At 37.7% G+C, this 22,506-nt stretch overlaps 5 protein-coding genes across 9 annotated transcripts; 3 read left to right on the forward strand and 2 right to left on the reverse strand.

Moving 5' to 3' along the window:
* The first annotated feature begins 3,221 nt into the window (after positions 1-3,221).
* LOC137708756 (RHOMBOID-like protein 9, chloroplastic) lies at positions 3,222-6,292 on the forward strand. 2 transcript variants are annotated; one of them, XM_068447908.2, is made up of 7 exons: positions 3,222-3,354; positions 3,926-4,292; positions 4,376-4,589; positions 4,783-5,017; positions 5,461-5,631; positions 5,734-5,888; positions 6,002-6,292. In XM_068447908.2, exons 2-7 carry the CDS (start codon positions 3,932-3,934, stop codon positions 6,243-6,245), a joined length of 1,380 nt encoding a protein of 459 aa, XP_068304009.2. In that variant the 5' UTR covers positions 3,222-3,354; positions 3,926-3,931; the 3' UTR covers positions 6,246-6,292. The 2 variants fall into 2 exon arrangements, with proteins under 2 accessions (XP_068304009.2, XP_068304011.2); XM_068447910.2 differs by having other exon boundaries at positions 4,852-5,017.
* A 727-nt stretch (positions 6,293-7,019) lies between these two features.
* On the forward strand, positions 7,020-8,532 carry LOC137707663 (membrane protein PM19L-like). The gene is made up of 4 exons (XM_068446574.2): positions 7,020-7,291; positions 7,813-7,990; positions 8,099-8,147; positions 8,237-8,532. Exons 1-4 carry the CDS (start codon positions 7,159-7,161, stop codon positions 8,387-8,389), a joined length of 513 nt encoding a protein of 170 aa, XP_068302675.2. The 5' UTR covers positions 7,020-7,158; the 3' UTR covers positions 8,390-8,532.
* Positions 8,533-8,743: 211 nt separating this feature from the next.
* Positions 8,744-12,108, reverse strand: LOC137707662 (ultraviolet-B receptor UVR8). The gene is made up of 11 exons (XM_068446573.2): positions 11,928-12,108; positions 11,706-11,850; positions 11,271-11,381; positions 11,115-11,175; positions 10,607-10,725; positions 10,386-10,471; positions 10,077-10,278; positions 9,658-9,711; positions 9,357-9,470; positions 9,200-9,256; positions 8,744-9,047 (listed from the first exon to the last, which is right to left on the reverse strand). Exons 1-11 carry the CDS (start codon positions 11,954-11,956, stop codon positions 8,850-8,852), a joined length of 1,176 nt encoding a protein of 391 aa, XP_068302674.2. The 5' UTR covers positions 11,957-12,108; the 3' UTR covers positions 8,744-8,849.
* A 1,580-nt stretch (positions 12,109-13,688) lies between these two features.
* On the reverse strand, positions 13,689-16,931 carry LOC137749412 (14-3-3-like protein A). 4 transcript variants are annotated; one of them, XM_068489507.2, is made up of 5 exons: positions 16,793-16,931; positions 15,528-16,041; positions 15,302-15,424; positions 14,234-14,350; positions 13,689-14,018 (listed from the first exon to the last, which is right to left on the reverse strand). In XM_068489507.2, exons 2-5 carry the CDS (start codon positions 16,011-16,013, stop codon positions 13,959-13,961), a joined length of 786 nt encoding a protein of 261 aa, XP_068345608.1. In that variant the 5' UTR covers positions 16,014-16,041; positions 16,793-16,931; the 3' UTR covers positions 13,689-13,958. The 4 variants fall into 4 exon arrangements, with proteins under 4 accessions (XP_068345608.1, XP_088545326.1, XP_088545325.1 ...); XM_088689200.1 differs by having other exon boundaries at positions 16,761-16,839; XM_088689199.1 differs by having other exon boundaries at positions 16,750-16,801.
* Positions 16,932-20,520: 3,589 nt separating this feature from the next.
* On the forward strand, positions 20,521-22,478 carry LOC137708166 (uncharacterized). The gene is made up of 3 exons (XM_068447175.2): positions 20,521-20,774; positions 20,888-21,035; positions 22,184-22,478. Exons 1-3 carry the CDS (start codon positions 20,720-20,722, stop codon positions 22,260-22,262), a joined length of 282 nt encoding a protein of 93 aa, XP_068303276.2. The 5' UTR covers positions 20,521-20,719; the 3' UTR covers positions 22,263-22,478.
* The last annotated feature ends 28 nt before the right edge of the window (positions 22,479-22,506 follow it).

Raw genomic sequence — 22,506 nt, forward strand, 5'->3', positions numbered from 1 at the left:
ATAGAGAAACGATGAAAATCACAACATACAGCCAAATTTTTATCATTTTTTAAATATCAACCTTTACAAAAGAGATAGAAAAACGATGAAAAATCACAGTGTACATCCAAGTTTTTATCCTTTCTTCAATGCCCAACCATTACTAATAAGATAGAGAAACAGTGAAATCACATCTTACACCCAGCCAAATCGAGCACAGGTTGAAAACGTGAATTCACAGCTTACATCCAAGTTTAGTTTGTTTTCTTCGCCCAACCGTTACAAATGAGATAGAAACGGTGAAAAATCACAACAAACGCCCCGTTTGTTTTCGTTTCTTTTCTTATGCCCAACCGTTACAAATAAGATAAAAAACGAAATCACAAGTTACACCCAAATTTTTCTCATTTTCGTCACCACCCACCCAATTCGAGCATGGGACTGGACCCAACAATTCAAACTCAGGCCAGCCCATTGACAACACTCGGAAAAACCTTTTGTGTAATATGCTATATTTTGGATCTTAGACTACGGGCAAATACAGTAAAACCTCTTCATAGTGATAAAAAATTTCGATCCCAACCGAGCCCAGCTATATTTAGGAATAAATTACACATGATAATCAGCTATCTTTTTAAGAAGGGAACTTTGACGAAAAGCTGCTAATGCTGTTTATTTTAACAAAAAATCATATTTTTACACTAAAAAATCAATCCTGGTACAATTCACTTTACCCTTTATTTTGTTGTTATTGTTAAAACTCAAAGTTTTCAAATCTTTTTCATTAGTTTTCCTTTTTAAGAAACTTGCCTTCAAATAGTAATAATTGTTAAGAAATGTAGCTAATATAACATCTTTCACTAAGGATGATAAGTGCTGATTGTATTTAGAAAGAGAAGAATTAAAGCGAGCACTATATACATACATTTACTAACTTGTAGAGATTAGGCGTCTTTACTTTTCCAATTTTACATCGTCGAAATTGGCATGCTCCACCACTAACGTGGGTTTTTGTAAACATCCAATTTTCATTAAGAATAACCGTGTCACATTATTTATTTATTTTTAACTACACCTCTATTAAATATTAAGTAATAACCTCTTAATCGTTATAAAATGATGTAGTCCCAGCATTATAACAATATAGAGGCTGTGTTGTATCAATGAAAAATGAAGAGACATGAAAATGTATTAAGTTTCAAAATGACTTCATGAATTACAATAAAAACAAAGCTCGTAACATTGTTTTACATTTCCTAGCACAAAATAAAAGTAGGGGAATAATTTCTGTGCACTCATTTTTCCTTCTGCACATTATTATTTATTTATGTTTCTTGATTGATTCTCGTTAAATTTATTCAATCCAAAAGTTAAAAACAAACAAAAATGTGCATGAGAATTTTCGGTGTGCGAAGATCACTTTCCTAACATTAAGATACAACCATCCAATCGAAAGTTCAGATCAACAATTCTTTCCGTCTGAGGCAGTTGGCCGGCTTCTCAAGATCGCTTCCCCGCCATACAGAGCGAAATCTGAAGTAGGAAACGATCATCCCATCTAGGAGTTTGTGCAGAAACTGGGGCAGCCAAATACTCCCTTCTGAGCTCCATGTTTTCTTCATTGCTTTCAAGTGTCAGAAACCTGCGCTTTTTCTTCATTGCTTTCAGGAGTCTGAGGAACCTGCAAGTTTTCTTCATTGCTTGCAAACTGCACGATGTCAGAACAATTTCAACCTAATTAAAATTGTAAAACAATTATATGTGCGTACTTTAAACTCAGAGAAGAGAGGTATTTGTTGATTGGCTCTTTCGTTTCGGCGTCTTAAACGAACCAGTTTTCAACAGAAGAAGCTCCATCCCACGTACATATCTGTACAATACGCAAAAATAAAATTACAGACATCGAAATAACTCATGAACCGGAAATCTACACATCGTATTTGGCACAGTTAAAACTAACCTTGAAGCAAAATATCTTCGCCAAAATCGCTGTTCAGTTTCCAAACTGCACGACCATGCACGTCCAAAACATAAGCTTCTATTCTAACAGCCTCACATATTTCATTGCCTATAACATAGGTCAAAACATTTTAACACGAGCATGTACAGCAAGGTTGCTTGCAAAATACGAAAGCTTAACAATTAGCAAGATGATAACCAGATTTTCATGAAGAATTAAAACATAAAAAACATTGATCAAAGAAAAATGTTTTCTCAAAAAATGTAATTTGATTAAAACAGAAGAGGGGTATTTTTACGGAGGTGGATTGTCCGCCCACCTATTTCCATACTCTCCCTATGTCCTCCTGTTTGCATGGTCACGGTTAAACCACGTTAACATTTTATATTCCTATTACTTTTTATTTTATTATTTCTATAAAAAAATATATATATATAAAATATTAACGTGACTTAACCGTGAACACACATTACAAAAGGTATAAAACGAGTATGAAAATAAAAGAACAGACAATCCGCTTCTTATTTTTACTTTGCTTTCGCAATAATAAACTTTTGTCCTTTTTCGCTTACCTTTACAATCATTTTTTATAGGTGTGTCATGACATCGATGATCACACTCAAACTTGAAACTATTTTCCTTTATTAAGTGGGGCCAGCCCACATTATAGCAAGCATGATTGATAATTTATTCCTAGTTTAGCCCGTTCTTGGAGCTTGGCTTAAGTTATCTCCAATCCAAAACATAAAAGTTGACTTGAATATTCGTCATTTGAATACAACAAGTGAAAACTCTGTCTACTCACTGAAACTACAAAGTTGTCTTTAAAATTGCAAATGCTGGAAAACTAAAGGGATAAAACTACTTATATGGAAAGCATGGACCAATTTCCATAAACTATAAGAAAGTTAGAAACCTAAATCCTTACCATATACACAAGATGTCTGCGCACTTGTACATTTGTGTATATGTATACTTCAGGCCCCAAAAGGGGAGGAATAGGGCTTAAAATAAAATTTTCTTCATATAAGCGGGTGGCCTTAAAATAAATCAATAAACAAACGTGGGGTCGGGGTTAAAAGCCTCTGCTTTTTCTTGGGTTTTATTGTACGTTGACCGTTAGTTTCTGATTTGTTGCCAAACCATATCGGCGGTGAGTCAATCGTGGCAGGATCCTATTGAAGCAACAGAGATAAGGAGAATCCACATTGGATTTCATTCATTCCATGTCAGACTGTCGGTGTCACTTTATTACTGTTCCTTTCAATCCTATGCTTTCCATGTGTTATTTGTACTTAGTTAATGGCTGAATCTGAATCAAAGCAGAAGTACAAACAACATGGGACTTTGTCCCCCTATCAAAACCTCTGCAAATAAAACCTTGTAAAACCCAGTTGGGGTTTTGACTGTTGGAGGTATGTAAAACTACCCTTTTGATATTTTCTGTTTTGTTCAATAAAGTTGGTATTTTTGAGTAACTTCTGTTTGGTTGCTGAGAAAATAACTGAAATTCCCAAGAAAAAGTCTCCTCATTTGTATTGCATTTGAAGAGAATTATGGTTTCTAGATTAAAAGCTTGTTTTTGGTAACTATGGAGAATATGGGTTGGTTATAAATGGAAATTGTTTTCATAATTAACCAGGCAAACCATCTTAAGCTTTTGTGTTTTGTAAAGTTTGCCCTTCCGTTTGGTTGCTGAGAAAATAACTGCCAACTAACAAGAAAAAAGTCTCATGCTTTAGTATTGTACTTGCAAAAGAATTTGCTCTCTAGTGTCTAAAGCAAATGCAACCACGTGTTTTCAGTAGTAGCTTTTACTTCCTCACAAATTTTTCTTCAAGAGATTCTTGCATGTAAACGCACTGATTTCACGTGACGAGTGAGATAGAGAACAGAAATAAACCACTGGTTATCGGTATTGTTGCACATATTGGAGTTAGTTAATGCATGACACCCTTTTTGTTGTTTGGTTTCTTTCGTTTCCAGGAACAAATGGCTGTGGTTCCGATAAGCTACAAAATGCCATACAAAGACTATGCTCAATCGAATCACCACGTAATCGGACAAAGGGACAGCAAATTTCGATGTGATTATATTCCGACTTCTGCAAATACAGCTAGAGAACATAAGAATCTAGGGATGGTTTGGTATGCCGCACCAGATTCCGGTGCGAACGGGGAGCATCTGAGATCCTTGGATTCTTACTTTGGGAAGCTCCAAAATGTCACGAATCTGCCTCTGGATAATTCAAACAAGACACGGGAGCAGCCACTCGGTAAAAATAGTGGTCAGCTGAGATTAAAGAAGGGTTTGGAGTCTCTTGATGATTTTCTTGGAAAACTTAATAGGAAAGGTAAAACTATCTTCCAGCTGAGTAGCCTTTATGTGTTGGGTTTAGAAATGACATTCTAATTCTTATAGTTTTTATTGACTCAGGTGGAGACTCGGCGAATTCGACATCTAGCTATGTTGATCTTACTGCTGAAGAAATTCCAATTGCGAAACCAACAGCTATCAATCGAGATTCTGGAAAAGGTGATAAGAGGGTACTGAAGACATATAGGAATCCTATAAGTAAAAGGGAAGATCTTGGTCGAAAGAATTCTCAAGATCCGCTCGAGTATAATGAAATCTCTGATCTCTACTTAATGTAAGACCCTGCTCTATCTAAATTAGTACTCAGAAATACGCCCCGATGAAACTGGTTAAGAACTTTTAATCAAAAATAAAATTAGGGGCATTAAACAGACTCATAAGTTTGTATATAAACCGCAGTTTAATGTCTTTCCAGTTCTATTTTCGATTAAAAGTTTGTGACCGTATAGTATTGGGAACTGCAAAAGCCAGGTTAAATCTGGGAGCTCCTCAGGAATAAGGACATTTTGCTTCTTTGTTCTTTGTGTTGGATGCAGAAGCATATTGGGTTCTGTAAACATTGCAGTGTTTCTGTTTGAGATTGCGAGTCCGGTTAGGAACACTGACTTAGGGCTCTTCTCTCTTCCATTGCTATATGGAGCAAAGATAAATGATTTGATCCTGGTTGGGGAATGGTGGAGGCTAGTCACACCCATGTTTCTGGTACAAGACTGACGATTCGGTTCGTGATTCCATTCTGTTTCCATTTCAGCATTATCTGTGATAGTTTGCATTAGCTATTTAACCATTGGTTTTGAATGTGAACATATCAAAGAATTATAGGGCATTTGCACATTACTAGAGATTTATTTGGCCTTTACATTTTTCCGGTATTTAAACATCGTTCTTTCCCCGATTCATTTGAAGAGATAATGGAAAAAGTCTGAAATGACATGATGCATGAAACGGTTCAATTTGTTGGTTCTTAGTATAATGCAGCACATATATGCTTTCTGGTTTATGAAACATCTGCAATATCCGCCTCACAATTTGTATCGATTAAACAAAATCGTTGGAATTATTAAAAGTGATGCATTCTCGAAGAGCATTACGCATATCCTTCTTGCTGATCTACCATTAGCTCTTAGCTCATGTAACTTATGCAGCACTCAGGACTTTTCCACATAGCTGTTGGTTGCCGGGGACTTGTTGCATTTGGGCCCAAAGTGTGCAGAGGCTACGGATCATTCACATTTTTCTTGATTTACATACTTGGAGGAGTCTCCGGCAACTTGATTAGCTTTCTTCATACACCAGAGCCAACTGTTGGCGGAACGGTACGCAGCTCAGCTCCTAAAATTACATTGCATGTTCTATGAATCTTGTTACCCTTTTTCTCTCCTCTTCCGAACATGTTTGAGTTAGTAATGTGATCGCAGGGACCAATATTCGCTATGATCGGAGCTTGGCTCGCTTATCAGGTCCAAAACAAGGCCATAATTGCAAAGGACGTTTCGGAGAGTATGTTCCAAAAGGCTGTCATAACCACGCTTCTTAGCTTCGTGTTGAGCATTTTCGGTCCTATTGATGATTGGTAAGCTACCGTACGCATTCTCAAAATTCAAGATACATATTCGTTTTTTCATCTTCATACTCGAAAACGAAACGAGACGGTAAGTGACCGTATGTCATATTATGTTGTTCTAGGACACATTTTGGAGCAGCATTTACAGGAGTGGCATATGGTTTTTTGACATGCCCAATTCTTCAACTGGATGATGCAGCATCTTCTCCAGCGAGCGGGCAAGAGGAAGGAATCGCACTTGTTAGACGATCTGCAGATCCTTGCAAATCACTGTTTTTCTTTGCCCTATTTGTTCTTGTATTAAGCTCTATACTTTTCTTTGTTGATCCTCCTCACCATGTCATAGCATCAGATACTTCTCTTTAAAACTTCAACAAGGATGCAATTTTCAATTCTACAACATAATTAGCTTATTTGTGAATTGTAATCCTTCAGTTTTGTGTTTCTAGTATTTATCGTGCAATTTGACATAGATTGTGAGACTTATGCCTATGAAGAGTAAAGAGAAACTTCGGTAAAGTTATGTGACTAGAGCACCTCTTACATCGGGTGGAACAAGTTTGAGGCTGAATTTGACTTAATATAAGAGTCTCATCCTTTTGAGAGACAAAGACGGAGCCAGCCTTAAACTTTGGGGCGGGCTGTGACCTTGTGCTAGGGGTAGTTTAGGATGGGAGGGCTATAGGACACGTATGCCTCACAGTGCTCCATTTTGAAGTACCATAAAAATGACGTGATCAAACACTTTTAATCAAGTTTTTCTATCTAAAAATATTATATAATAGTGTGCTCAGTCGTTCATGTACATGAATAATTATAACTGCACATGCACACATAACACACAATACATAAGTCGAAATTCATTCGCACGCACCGAACATAGTATCCCTTTGATTCTTTGAACACGTTGGCCAACAAACTAACTTTAATTAAACGAACTCCCGTCAGCCTACATGTGATCCAAGTGACTTTGTTCTAACATGGCTCCCAAGTCCAAACTACAATTTCTTTTGTTTTGTTTTTTTCAGACCGAATCCTTCATGCATGGTTTGTCTCCACGTTAAAGGCACCAGGCCCTTGCTGCTGACACGTTTGCAGTTGGGTTCCTTACAACAAACCACGTAACAGACACAGCTTTCTGTCCTCTTCTTCCATCAACTTTGAACTTCTTTGAGTCACTCAGGCTGTGTACTTTTGAGATTGGAGTTTAAAAAGTGTATATAGTTTGAGAACTAAAAATTTAAGTGTTGCAGCTTGAGCTTTTGAAGCTTTAATATCAATGGCGGTCGGAAGGACTGGTAGAGGTTTAATGGCTCCTCTTCTGGTAGTCAACTTGGTGGTCCATCTGATCATGCTTGGACTTGCTGGTTGGTCCCTTGATAAGTACATCAATGGAGAGCAAAATCACCCCCGTAAGCGCGCTCTCTCTCTCTCTCTCTCTCTCTCTATCATTGTAATGACAGCAATTTCGAAGGAAAATATGCACAAATAGAACCGACTATACAAATTTTTAAGCAAAATAATAGTGGGAGACACTATACATACAATAAACTGTTCATAAATCACCGTTTAGTCCCTTGGTTTATTCTTTGTCTAATATTTCTCTAGTCATCGATGTGCGTTAGGTCAATTGATCGTATTATATAGTTTATTGACCATTTAGTATCCTCATACTCGATTTGGGTTGAGTCAATTGATTATCGGTGTAGTATTCCAAATACTCAATGTGTGGGTTAAGTCATTTGATCGCATTGTATATGTTTTATTGTCGGTGTAGTACCTCAAATACTCTGATGTGTGGGTTATTAGCTCAGTTGATCAAAGAAGTGTGCGAGTCATGTGCACCGAGTATGATTACTTTTGGAATAGATGAGAGTAGTTTAGAATACTATGGTCGAAAAAGGGCTTTGGACTCTGATATACTTTTGTGCAGATTTGGGAGGGAATACATCGACTAGCTTCTTGTTGATCTTTGCATTGATAGCCGGTGTGGTTGGGGCTGCTTCTGTGCTTTATGGTCTGATACATCTCCGGATATGGCGAACCGATAGTTTAGCCGGTGCAGCTTCTTCAGCTATCATAGCCCTGACGATTATCGCCCTCACTTTCTGGTAGTTTTCTCTCCCCTCTCCACACCAAAATTAACAACAAAAGGGTTTACATTTTCATAACAAAAAATTAAGAAATTAATCAGGTTTGGTTGATGTGATTTGATGCAGTTTTGTGTGCAAGGAGATCATTCTTGGAGGGCACAGAGGAAAACGCTTGGTAAGAGAATTTTAAGCAAACATTGCTGTTTGATGAAGCACAATTAAATTAATTAAACTAGATTATCTTGATTAATTGGTGTTTTTCAGCAAACTTTGGAAGCTATGATTGCAATATCACTACTAAGTCAATTGCTTTACCTGGTGCTTCTGCATGCTGGGATGTTTAGGAGCAGACATAGAAATGGAGGAATTGGCACGGGTCATGACCCCTGGAGCACCGGCACGACGACTGTGATCTGACTTCCGTTCATATCAGTAGCTGTAAGTTAAATAACACAATGTCTCTGCTTTATTTGCTGCACTCCGTTTGTATCGGTTTTTTTCTGGTTACTTTGGAGGGAATGGAACGCTGGACATATCCTAATCCTGATCCGAGCTAGAATGAATGGTTTAGCATTAATAGTACATTCCCAAACAGAGCTATTGCTCCACCCATCCCTCACCGCCCCCTCCGGGCTCGGTAGGGCTTATGTTTGGAGGAGATTCGGTATACAATGATTTTGCTTGAATGTTCATTGCACATTTTGATTGCCTGAGCAACTATAGAGACTAACCTATAAATCCAGCTAACTCAAAAACCCGAAATCGGAACAATAAGAACAAAAATATTAAATTATGTTGCTATTTGAACTAAAATAACAGAGTTATACATAACCAACATCAATTATTCGAGCTACCGGAAAATTTTTCGACATAACTTCTATGATTCTGATTCATCATCAGCTTTCCATTCTACGATTGCCAACGTATGGCGTCCTCCGCAAGCAACGAGTTTGGCAATCCAATTTCCATTGTCCGCAGTGCCATGTCTGGGAGGGATGCCGATGGGAACTTCCATCGGCTGACCAGTCGTCACCTTCCTTCCATATCCAAGGCGTCCATGGTCGCCTCGGCCAAACTGCCGATACAAAGACAAGTCGTCGGAGTAAACAAAATGGTGGAACCAGATGTGATGTGAAAGAAAACTCAAAATATTGGAAGATCAGAGCAAGATTATTCCAATGCGTTTGCAGATTATATTTTTAACCGGCATCGGTAAAAAATTCTTACCGAAAACATTCGCCCGTCACGAGTTAGTGCAACAGAGTGAGTGCCTCCACAAGACACCTACATTCACAAATAAACACAATCCATCTCAAACTGGCGCAAGGAAATGAACTATTCTGAGCGTGCAGGATTTTTGAGCAATCGACGATAGAAATGGTACCTGAACAATATCCTCCCCAGCTAAAAGATTAACCCTTTGCGGCACCATTTTGCTGCTCTTATCATTATCGCCAAACCCAAGCCTCCCATGTTCTCCTCGTCCCCAACCATACACCTGCAATGAGATGAAAAGGTGGAAGAGGTAAGGTTCTCTCACAAACTCAAATGCAGATGTTACAACGTTAGCAATACCGGAATATTGGAACTAAGCACAATGATCTCAGATGGTTATTGATGAACTTGAAACGCCATTTGAGCGGTAGCCCGTGGAGTAAGAAGGGAGGGAGGGAGAGAGTACTCACCTCTCCATCTTCTGTTAGTGCAGTAGAATGCCATCCTCCAGCAGCAATATCCACCTATAGTCGCAAAAATGTTAAAAAACACACATTATAAACCTACGGCGAATCATATAGTTGCAAACATTCGACTACGAAGGCATGAAACCTACGGACTATCACATTATAATCTTCCGGGATAGACAACAATAACAAAATCAGGGCAAGCAAGTGAAATTTGCCGAACAAGAATTGGTGTAAGCGACCAAGGCACCAATCTCTGCCTAACAACAATAGGCGTAAGCGATATAAAATGGATTTTAGGAAAACTAATGAAAAGGGCTTCACAATATAACACAAGGGCTTCACAATATAACACAGACACTTCATCAGGGCTTCACTCTATGAGAAATGAGACAATAGATACACGGAAATGTGATACAAACCAAAGTAAGACCAGAAAGTCCTTGGACAGGAATAGGTTGTGATCTCGGCTGAGTATCCTCTGTTCCAAGTTGTCCATATTCGTTGTTACCCCAAGCCCATAAGGCACCATCCTCTTGCAGAGCCAAATTATGAAATGCCCCTACTGCAATGAGCCTCACTGCATCAAGACCTTGTACTCGCACAGGTGTTGAAATTTGTTTTCTGAAAATTAAAAGAAACGTTCACGGATGATTTATGAAAAGGTAGGCTTCTGTAAAAGATAGATGCTTGAAAAGGAATTGACAGAGTCAGGTCTAAGGGCAACATACATGTCTCCCGGAGGCCATGGCTGACCCCACGTCCAGACTTGCCCGTCGCGTGTAAGTACCACAGAGTGAGTACCACCAGCAGCTACCTGTGATGTGAAAAACTATAACATGTCAAATACAGTTTTGTAGAAAGAGATGTCATTTGAGAAACAAAAGCATCCTACACCCAAAAATTCCTATCATGCAGTTCAATGTTCTACACATGGGCATGGGGTACCAACCTGGCGAACTTTAAGTTTCGGTGCACAGCGTTGAGGAATCACTATATCCCTTCTCAAAGGTCTACCAGTGTCATCCTTCCGCTCTGGTTCCTCACCACACTGTCCATACTCGTTTCCACCTGCACAAAACAACTTTTGTACTCTTAGACTGACCAAAATAACATCTGGGTCACTCGCCAATCGCAAAAAAACCAAGAAACCAATCAAAACCTTTACTTGGAAGTAAAGGACTAAGACTTCAGGATGGTTTTAAACATGAATCAGAAGCAACCATGTTTCGGTATATGGCTTAACTGACTTGAAGGAATTACATTCTCTCTTCTATTGGATTCTAAATAATGAAAACAAGAGAACACAATGTAACGAAATAGCTTTTCATCCAAATATTCATTACAATTTAAGAGTTTGGATTCTAAATAATGAAAACAAGAGAACCCCATGTAACGAAATAGTTTTTCATCCAAATATTCATTACAATTTAAGAGTAAAAGAAAGCGTGATTAAATACCCCAGGCGTAAGCGCGGCCTTGATCATCAACAGCCAAACAATGCCATCCACCAATAGCAGCCTATATTTCAAACAACCTCTAGTTAAAACGAAAATTATAACGCTAGTTAACAATTTCCAAAGAACGTAGGATTTCTGAGTATAATCGGAAATTACCTGAACAATTTTGACATTGGCCAGAGCTTTAACCTGGCTTGGAATGTTCTCAGTTTTGGTCTCAGGAGGATGCCCCAGGGTTCCTCTCTGGTTCCAACCCCATGTAAACAACTGGTAACCCAATTCAATTCACAACCCAAAACTTTTAGCAAACCAAAAATTCAACAAAAATCAAAAATTTCAGTAAACCCAAAACCAAAAATCCAAACTTTCGGTAAACGCAAAACAAAAAATTCAACAAATATCCATACTTTCAGTAAAACCCAAAACCAAAAGTTATAAATTAAAAATCCACCTTTCAATAAAACCCAAAACCAACAATCTAACAAAAATGCAAAAAACACACAAACAAATGAAGAAGAGGGGCAGTAATCAAAACAGTGAATAGAGTGATAAAAAGACAAAATGAAGAAGAAGAAGAAAAAAGGGGCCCACCTTGCCATCATCGCAAATGGCGAGGGAGTTTCGGCTGCCAGCGACAACAGAGCGGACAGTCTGCGACTCGAGGGCTTTGACGGCGCACACCCATTCCTTCTCCTCGTTATTCCCGATTCCTAATTGGCCGTCTTCCCCAGAGCCCCTGCGCACACAAACAAACAGAATGAACGAAACGTGCTTTACTTTCTCTCTCTAATAGTGAAGAAAGAGAGCAAATACCAAGTGACAATGGTGGTATCGGATACCATTTGAGCCTGAATCAGAGCTTGAATTGAAGATATGGACGATGAGCTAAAAAGCTAGCACAGAGGGAGAGGAGAGTGACTCTGTTTATATCGCGCGCGCGTGTGTGCAGACAGATGCAATTTGTGCACGGAACTAGATACCGAAAATGCGAGAGAGATGGAAGAGGGGAAAACGCGGCGTTTTACTTGACCAGTGGAGAAAAATTGGCGGCGCTAGGTTGGGAAATTTTATATAAACCCTACAATTATCTTTACACACCCAACTTAAAATTATCTTTTAATGTTATTCCGATTAATAAGCAGTCCGATGAACACCTTATTGGACTTAATCAATTTATACTTCTGAGTACATCTCAAATCTTTAGATTTTGTTTAGAGGCAGAGGGAGGATAATTCAAAGCATCAAATGAAGATAATATGGTTCGATATTCAATCCAGCAGTAGATTTGGTGTAAAACCTTGCTTCAACCAGGTTATGCCCCTACGAATCGAGCATTACCAATGGGAGCTTTATTCTTCATGAGGCTACTATATTTGAAGTTTTAGTGAGAAATTTCATCCCCAATGGTTGGAAAATGAGGCTAGATTCACCATTGGGGCTACCAACTTCATTCCTTAAGTAGCATAAAATTAGGCTACATCTCACCACAAAAAATAATGGGTCCCACAAAAAAAGTAGCAACTTATGTGAGCAAAAATCTATCACTCTTCCTCTACTTGCGAATACACTTATACTCTCCTTTATTCTTTTTTTTTTTTTTAGTTCTTTTTTCTTACATATTTTTCTTGCAATTTGGCTAAATCATGATTGTTTTAAATTTCATAAGAATTAAAATTTCAAATTGACGGGTGAATTTTTCAAATAATTTTTTTTCAAAATTACATGATGCTAATTTACCAATTGGTGCTAGGTAAATTGTTGTGTTGTACGTGAAAATCAAATTCTTTTTAGTGTGGGTTAATTGTTGCTGCCATGGGATAGGTGAGTTAATTGTGATTTTTGCTTTTAGTTCTCAAACCACGAGCGCGAACTTTTTTTAGGGGTAAGGTATAAATTTTTTGTGACAAATTTAAAAGTTGGATGTAAAGAGAGATTTAACTTGGATTTTATGCGTCAAATAAAATTTCTTCAGTAATTTTTCTAGCATTTTTTATTTTGCTTGACCAGTAAATTTTAGAATGTGTATGCTCTAATGAAAAATTAAAGAAAAACTAAAAAAGAAATATGCTCTAATAGAGTCCCAATTATGCTCTAATGGAAAATTAAAGAAAATCTAAAAATATATATATGCTCATAACCTTTCTCTTTCCTAGTCAGTTGAATTCTACAAGCTAGAAATACGAAGGAGATGGATAAAATAATTAGGCACTACATGTCAATATGGACCCACTTGAATAACTAGGCACCACATTTTTAATTTTTCGTTAGAACTCTTGTTAACTGATGACGTGACATCCACGTAAACAATAACTAAGCACCACATGTCAATATGGGCACACTTGAATTTAAATTTTTTTTTATTATTTGATCCTTTTTAATTCAGTCAATTTGACAATCGAAAATTGAGAAAAATGTGTAAGAAGAAAAAAAAAAGAGGTGCTATCCTTTTGTAAAAGCTCACCAACAATCAATTGTGATCTTCCAATGAACAACGGAGGTACCACATTCTAATTGAAAGAAGCAAAAAGAATACAAGCTACATAATGTTATATCTGGTAAAAAGAACACAAGCCATTGGAAATCTCAAAGAAACATTAAAAACCACTATTTTTTGACACTAAATCATATAGCACAGCATTAAAATCTCACCAAATTATAAAACGCAATTTTGCAATCTGTTGGAACATTCCAACTCCTACGCTGGAACATTTCAACCCTAAGCGCTGCCGCACTCAAGATCGTCAAGTTCATAGACAAATCCTTCTACAACCCAAATGCCATCTATTACAAAGGTCCCAAGATAAAAGGGGTACAGGGTACAAATTCTATGAACCAGAAGACCTGTTACTGTGCTTCACTTGATTCGCGCTTTGATGCTTCCTTGATTTCATCCCCGGCATCATCCTAAACCACCAGATAAACAATTAAATTTAGTTTACCAAAGTTCAAATACTGATGCGGAACTTAATCAACAAACAGCCCTGGATATATAGTGAATTGCAATGATTGCTTGCATAATCGGTATCACTATAATGATGCATCCCGATCTCAAGAGTCAAGACCCCCTTTTCGGTCATATGTGTACATGCATCACGAGGGAAAGAGGATGAGAGAGATACCGTGATATCAGAAGTCCAGAGTGTCAGATTGTCTCGGAGAAGCTGCATGATCAAAGTGCTATCCTTGTAGGATTCCTCACCCAATGTGTCAAGTTCAGAAATAGCCTCATCAAAAGCCTGTGGGAAGAAGTATCGAAATTGAGTTAAAAAGCAATACACTAAACATCCAATTCTCAAGTTTATTTAAAAACTGCAGGGACAAGGAAACATGTACTCAGCCATAAGCGAGAAAAAGAATCATTTACAAAAGCTTGTTTAGTTCATTTAACAACCAAGTGTTAGAAAGCAAAACACATACCAAATTCATGCCAAGAGGACACAAGAATGGTTAAACAGCCCCTAAATAAGAAATGTATAACTCATATACAGATTCTGCAGCACGAATTGCTAATTTGTAACGTGTTACATAACAGCAAAAACTCAAAAGTTCACGTCCAGATTGTAGATTCACTAAAGGTCCAATCTTATCTAAATTATCCGAGCATATTTCACGAATCAATACTCCAAGAGTAATGAACAGAACCAAATATGATGGCTGGTATTCTTGAAATTGGAGAGAGCTCATTTCTTCTGGTAAATGTAGTCATAGCAATTAAGTACAAGGCTTTTTTAAATTTTGACCCAAGAAGTAGAAATTATTCGGGAAAGAAGTCTCGAATCTCCAGAGAAGTATCAAAGTGAGTGATTAAAGGATGAGATGCCATTTCTCATATGACATGTGGCATAACCAGATAAACCAAAAAGAGAAGTAGTTCTTATTTCATTTATAAACCAAAGAACACTCTCAAAGAAATTTGCAACTAAATGTCTGGAAAAGAATTTCTCATCAAGCATGTAAATTCCAGGCACACTAAAGCCAGGTGCAATAAAGGCAAACATAGTGACCTAACAAATTCATAAAGAAACGTAAAAAGCAGGGAAGGAGAATAACAATGAATATAGGTTATGTATTTTCAGTGAATATCTACAACTGTATATTAAATTTATACAATAAATACCATTGGATAATTTAGTCACACAGACTAGAATATGCACAAGTACAGACGACAAAAGGCCTTGCATACAAACCTGTTTTGCCAGATTGCAAGCACGATCGGGTGAATTAAGGATTTCATAGTAGAAAACTGAGAAGTTGAGTGCAAGTCCAAGCCTTATTGGGTGGGTTGGAGCCAGCTCAGCGAGGGCAATGTCCTGCATCAAACAAAACAAAACAAAACAAGCTTAAGGATCACTACAAAAAATAAAAGCACAATTAGAAAACTAAAAATGGCAGAATGGCAAGCTGAAAACCAACCTGAGCAGACTTGTAAGCCAACAAAGTACTCTCAGCTGCTTCCTTTCTCTCGCCTCCAGTCTTAAACTCTGCAAGGTACCTGTGGTAGTCACCTTTCATCTTGAGGTAAAACACCTTGGACTCAGCGGAAGAGGCAGATGGAATGAGGTGCGACTCAAGAAGGTTCAAGATCCCATCACAGATCTTGCTGAGCTCAGTCTCGATCTTGCTCCTGTATTCCTTGATAATCACAACATGATCCTCATTCCCTCTGCTCTCCTCCTTCTGCTCAATGGAAGATATGATCCTCCATGAAGCTCTCCTAGCTCCAATCACATTCTTATAAGCCACAGAGAGGAGGTTTCTTTCCTCCACTGTTAGCTCCTCGACATCAACAGTCTTGGCAACTTTCTCCATAAACTCAACCATCTCCTCATATCTCTCAGCCTGTTCGGCCAACTTGGCCATGTACACATTCTCCTCACGTGAAGAATCAGTTGGCGGCATCTTTGCTATGTACGTCTAAATCTGAAACCTGGCAATTAATCCAACAAACGACAGTTTAAGTCAGTGATCTCTATTCACAGACGCATATACTCGCATACAAGTAAATCATGATACACAGAACAACATCGTAGCACAAATCAAATTAGTTACACACGAAACTAGCACGCAAGTGATAAACAAACTATCAAACATTTACTCAGATCTGAACATAGTTGAACTAACAACAGATGAGGAAAAACATGCTAATTCTATAAAATCCTATAAGAAACCAAGTAAAAATGCTAACTTCAGACATTTACATGAATTTTCTCAGCAAACAAACAGATCAGGATCCTGATTCAGTTATCACAAAAACAGATTAGAGCAATAATTCTCACTCCCAACTTACCCAACAGTAATCCCCAGGCTTTTAACTTTAGTCAAACCAGAAAAACCCCCAATTTCCTATCCCCTTTTCAAAAAACTCAAATATTTTTTAATCATTGAAAAAACACTTCCACTTCCCAGCAACCAAACAAGTCACAAATCGAAATCTAATCGATCCAACACTCAAATCAACTACCAAACAGCTTAAATCAAATCAGATCCAGTCAAAAAAACATAAAGTCAACAACTTTTTTTTTCCCAAAAAATAAAAGATATCAAAACCCTAGATAACAGATAAGCAATCATCACACGCAAACAGTAGATCAACAACAAAAAATTAAAATTGAAATCAAATCAGGAAAAATCAAACCCCAAGCTAACCCTAGTTCTTGAGAAGTTGGGGGCGTCCATACCTTCTCTGGTCCACGATGAAGAAGAAGATCTAGCTTGGAGTAAAATTGGGGGAGATGGAAATCCGGGTGGGGGGCTTAAAAATGGTCGCCACGAGGAAAAAGGGGTAGGGAGGTAGGCCCAATGGGAACGTGACACGTAGTGGGTGGCGGAGATTGCGTAGGTTTTTTTTTTTTTAGGAGTGGGGGAGACGCCACGCTGGCGTTGACGGTCAACGGAAACTCCTTCCTTACCCTTTTGGGTTGTCGACTTGTCGTTTGGTATTATTGCTGCTGCCTGCCGTGCGTTGTGAGCTGCGGATGTTTGGCCTCGTGGGGACGGACGGACGGACGGACGGACGGCCGGACTTGACGGTGTCAAAATCGACATAATTAAGGCCGTGCGACAAGAATCACGCTGTGCTGACGGTGTTTTTGTTTTTCCGTTAAGTAAACAATGTTCAAAATTTGGCATTTGGTGAATAGCACATTCATGATTAATTGTGTGATGTGTGTTTTTTTTTTCAAAAGTAACATTCATCAAATTCAGCATAAATATGATACGTCTTCGTTATTCATGTTTCGATTTAAGACCTCTCACATACAAGTTAAAAGAAATATCACTAAGTTATAGTATTTGTACGTGTTAGATTATTTAAGCCAAATTTATGAACAACATATATAAGGTATCGTAAAGATGGAGCACATCTCATCATTGGACCCAACATGTAGATAACCTGTAATGGTGCCAAGAAAGAATTTCATATTCTGCCATAAAATCAATTGGCATCAAAAGAGTGCTCAACTCATTATAAGCTATTGCAATGTTTTGTAATTTCTCTAATATAAGATTCACACTTCCTAATGTTTATTTTTATAAACTATTGCAATATTTTGTAATCACCATTAAAAACTCACACTTCTTTATTTTATAAATCCTTGCAACCTCTCTATTGTATTTACACTTTTAGCATTGATTTTTTATTTCTTATTACGAACCTGAGACGCATGGTCATATATGTTTTAACTTAAATGAAATAAAATAAGTAAAGTTTTAACGAAACATTCCCAGTATTGTTCACTTTTAACAAAAAATTACATTTTTATCTTTCCTTGGTACTATTCACTACACCTTTATTTGTTTTTTTTTTTTCATTAAAATTAAAAAAATTTTGACTTTTCGTTAATTTTTCTTAAAATAAAAGGTAGAAAAATATTGAATGGATAACCACACTTACTTGAACAACCGTAAAGACTTGAGAAGATACGAGTCGAGGAAACCAATCAAAGCAAAAGAGGGAAAGCGTGTTTGTTATGTCTTTTACATCAACCATAATTCGAAAGGTTAGGGATCAATCATGGGTCATTTAATCCCAAACACTGACTTGACTGGTCCCAAACACAACTGCCCCCTTGCTTATCCTAAATGATGTTTGGAAAATGTAAGGATAAATATTAATCCTTGGCATGTCCCATCGTAATTGCCACGTGCATGTATAATGACTATTGAACAAGACTGCAATTGATTGAAACAATAGGGTTATGGTTCAACAAAATGGAACAGTTTGGAATTTGGAGAAAGACTTCGGTACGAGTGCCCGACCACGTTATTTGTATGAAGAGTAATGTTATAATTATCATTTTTTTCATACCATATTATACCACCTCTCTAATAGAGGTAGGTACACCAACATATATGGGCCGCATCTCTATCAAAGGGATGGTATAATGTGATATGAAAAATATGGTAAGAGTAGCATTTTTATTGTATGAAGCCTGTTATAAAACCATGAAACTTTCCTGTATCTTGGTTCCATCCGACACCATGTGGTCTTATTCATGGTGAAAGATTCCGTAATCAACCAGCCATACCGAAAAGATACTCATAATTTCAATGGCTTTACTTTTTCTCTAAAGAAAGAATAGCAATTTTAACGGGGGCAAAATAAGACTACATTTGATTTGAGTTAAGTGACACAATTTTAGTTTTGTGAAGCAAAGTAAGTATGATTTTGAGTTTCGTGGGGCATTGACGTAAAGAAGCCAAAATAAAAAAAAAATAAAATAAAATAAAAGACAATTAGGATTGGGTTAGAACTATGAAAAATGGGCCATCGGACATACGGTAAAATTCTATGTCTAAAATGTTTTTTGGTCTTGGGTTCGTGACATGAAGCTGACAAAAATACAGGTAATTCCCTAATTGAAAGCTTTGTTATAACATGTTCATTTAACTGTGACCAAAAGTGGACTGGAATGTCTTTAGCCATTCAAAGCCTATTAGAGATTAGTCTTATAGGCTCGGAATCTAGGATTTTTAACTACCTATTTGGCACTGAATCTGACCCAATCGCATGGGATGCGCAAGGCTTTGAAAAAAATAAATTAGGATTGGTCAGATTCAATGCCAAATAGCCAGTTAAAAGAAGCCCAAAGCCCCGTGCCCTAGCATTTTAGACCCGGACTGTTATCACCCTCTTTATTTTTATAAACTATTGCATTGTTTTGTAATCACCATTAAAAACTCACACTTCATAAATTTTTATAAATCCTTGCAACCTCTATATTGTATTTACAGTTCCAGCATTGACTTCCTACTTCTTAGATGATACGGTCAAGCAAATGAAATAAGAGAGTTTGAAATTTGTACAATAATTTATAGAATGAAGTGTTTTCAAACCCGAGACGCATGATCATAAACTCTAACTTAAATGAAAAAACAATAAAATAAAATAGAAGGTAGAAAAATATTGAATGGATCAGAGTCAAGCAAACCAATCAAAGCAAAAGAGGGAAAGCGTGTTTGTTATGGCTTTTATATCAACTATAATTCGAAAGGTTAGGGATCAATCATGAGTCGTTTAATCCCAAACACTGACTTGATTAGTCACAAACACAACCGCCCCCTTGCTTATCCTAAATGATGTTTGGAAAATATATGGATAAATATTAGATCTTGGCATGGTCCCATAGTAAGTTCCACGTGTATATGTAATGGCTATTGAACTGGACTCCAATTGAGTGAAACAATAAGTTAGTTATGGTTTAACAAAATGGAACAGTTTAAATTTGGGGAAATACTTTGGTACGAGTGTTTGAACACGTTAGTCGTATGAAAACCTCTTACAAACGCATGAAACTTTCTTGTATTTTGATATTTTCCGATACCATGCTATCTTATCTAGTATGAAAGATTCTCTAATCAAACAGCCATACTGAAAATGTACTCACAACTTCAATTGCTTTACTTTTTCTCTAAAGAAAGGAAAGCAATTTTAATGGATTTATTGATGGATTTGGACGAATGGGGCAAAATGAGACTAAATTTGATTTTCAAGGGGTTAAGTGACACAATTTAAGTCTCGTGAAGCAAAAGTGAGAATGACTTTGAGTTTTCAAGGGGCATTGACCTAAAGAAGTCAAAAGAAAAAAAAAAAAAAAAGGTTAGGACTGGGTCAGAACCATGGCAAGTGGTCCGGTGGAAATACTGCAGAATTCCAAGTTAATTATGCTCTCTGGTCTTGTGTTCAAGACACAAAGCTGACAAAAACACTAGTGATCCCTGGTTGAAAGCTTTGGGATGAAGTGTGGCATTTGATCGTGTCCAGAAGTGGGCTGAAATATCTTTAGCCTTTTCGGACTCCAATGAAGATTAGTCTTACCTTTCGAGGTGCGGGATACCCCTCGGAAAAAAATAAATTAGAATTAGGTCAGATTCAATGCCAAATAGCCAGTTAAAACAAGCCCACATGAAGCCCAGTGCCCTAGCATTTTAGACCTGGACTATTATCACCCGCTGGTGATGGAGCGTGCGATCAGCCAATACAGTTAATCACTGACTGCGAGTCCAGCTCTGCTTTTGCGCCACACTCCTTCGGTGCTCCGCAGCCAAGCCCCGTCGTCCTCTTCACTCACTAAGACCTACAGAGAGGGAGAGAGGAGGAGAAATCAATGGGATACATACAGGAAGCACGTGAGAATCACGTGAAGAAGAAGGTTGAAGAAGGTATGACGTATTTCAAAGCTCAAACTCTCTAGGGCTCTCAACGATTATTCTTTCGTTTGATCGTTGTGCTGTAAAAATGTGTAATCTTTTTGTGGAAATTACTGCTTGAACAGCATTGCGGAGCAAAATGAAGCACAAGGCGCTGCAGGAGTGCAAGGATTTGGCGTCAAAGTACGCCGAGTGCTCCTACGGCAGAACCATATCGGTCGTCTGGCAGTGCCGGCAGCAAGCCAAGGAATTGAACGAATGCCTTCACCAATTGTAAGCCCCAATTCCTCGATTAATTCACCCCGATCATTTGTTAATCGTAAGAAAAAATGGGAAAAAAATTTGTTTTTAGAACAGGGTTTTGTATATTAATATCAATTATATGTTTAGTTAGGAAATGCTCTTACCCAAATTGTATTGGCGTGCTTAGACTTGCTTGTTATGAATTTTGATTTGCTTGAGTAGCGGTTAGAGAATAGCGGACTTGTGAAATTATTCTGTTTTTTTATGAAGATTCGTGGTGATGCTTACTACTATATCTGTTGTGTGTTGGTTGAGTTGAATTGCCTTTTAGAATTGGACTCAATGCGTTGTACTCGTCATGGTTTACGCAAGTGGGAGGCTGTAGAGTGGTGTTTGATCATGAAATATGGCAAGATGGTGGCAGCCTTAGGGCTGGGGTTGAATTGTGTAGTTTGGATTAATACGCTGCCATTCTACATTTTCCGTCCTTTTCTTCTTAACTGTGGAGTTAAATTTGGCTTTTGGGTTGTTTGCATATGGTTTTCCTCTTAGTGTTTGCATAGACCAAATCAAAATGTGGAAACTGCTTTGTGGTTTTTGAAAGCCTTGTGGGATTAGATTTGCTAGGCATAGTGTTTTATGAATTTGTTTCTAGTCCAACGTCAACCGGTTATCAGAAAAATGGAAATCGTGCAACATTCATGAGACGTGGCAATGGTCGAGGCATATTGCACGGGATCATCAATGGCAACTTCTCATGCAATCTGTTCGAACCTAGGTTATAAATGTTTGTTTTTGGCATTCAATTGTCTGTGGACGGGATACTAAACTAGTTATAGAACAGAAAAGGTATTCCAATCTCTTCTTGCATTTGGTTTAGACTTTAGAGAGCATGAAGCGAGAGAGAAGAGAGAATTTCTCATCGATAAGCTGAATGGCAGTGCTTGGGCATATTTATGATTAGGTTATGCTTAAGGAATGGTTTGGTGCAGCGATGTCTTCATGTTGTTTTTGTTGCTAGTAACGCATTACCATTTTTCCTAGTCTTTCAGTAAGAGAAATGAAGTTGGAGAACTCTACGGATATCCAATCTACCTGCGCAAACGCATGCGAAATACGTTTATTCTCTTTAGGGTTATGATATGCAAAGCCTCCTGACATTGTTTTGCTTCTTGCAGCACCAACGATGACGTATTGGAGGAAATGAAAAGAGCGTACATGCTTCAACAAGACGGGAAAGTGCCTGCAAAAGTCTGAGATCATCACCGGTTCATGATTTTGACGTTGAAGTTTGTTATCTGAATTCTGGCAACATCACTGGTTTATGATTTTGATTTCCGTAGTTCGGTTGATGCCAGGGGGTTGTGTTCGTAATATTTTCCAATGAAAATAATTTTAGAGATTTCACATGGATTATGTAATATTTTCTCGAGTAATTTATCTAGAAATACATCAATAATTTCGTCTTTAAAATATCGACCGCTTTGAGTGCGAAGAATCG

The sequence above is a fragment of the Pyrus communis genome, chromosome 17, assembly GCF_041283825.1.
Source record: "Pyrus communis isolate YQ-2024b chromosome 17, ASM4128382v1, whole genome shotgun sequence".
Classification (NCBI taxonomy): Eukaryota; Viridiplantae; Streptophyta; class Magnoliopsida; order Rosales; family Rosaceae; genus Pyrus; species Pyrus communis.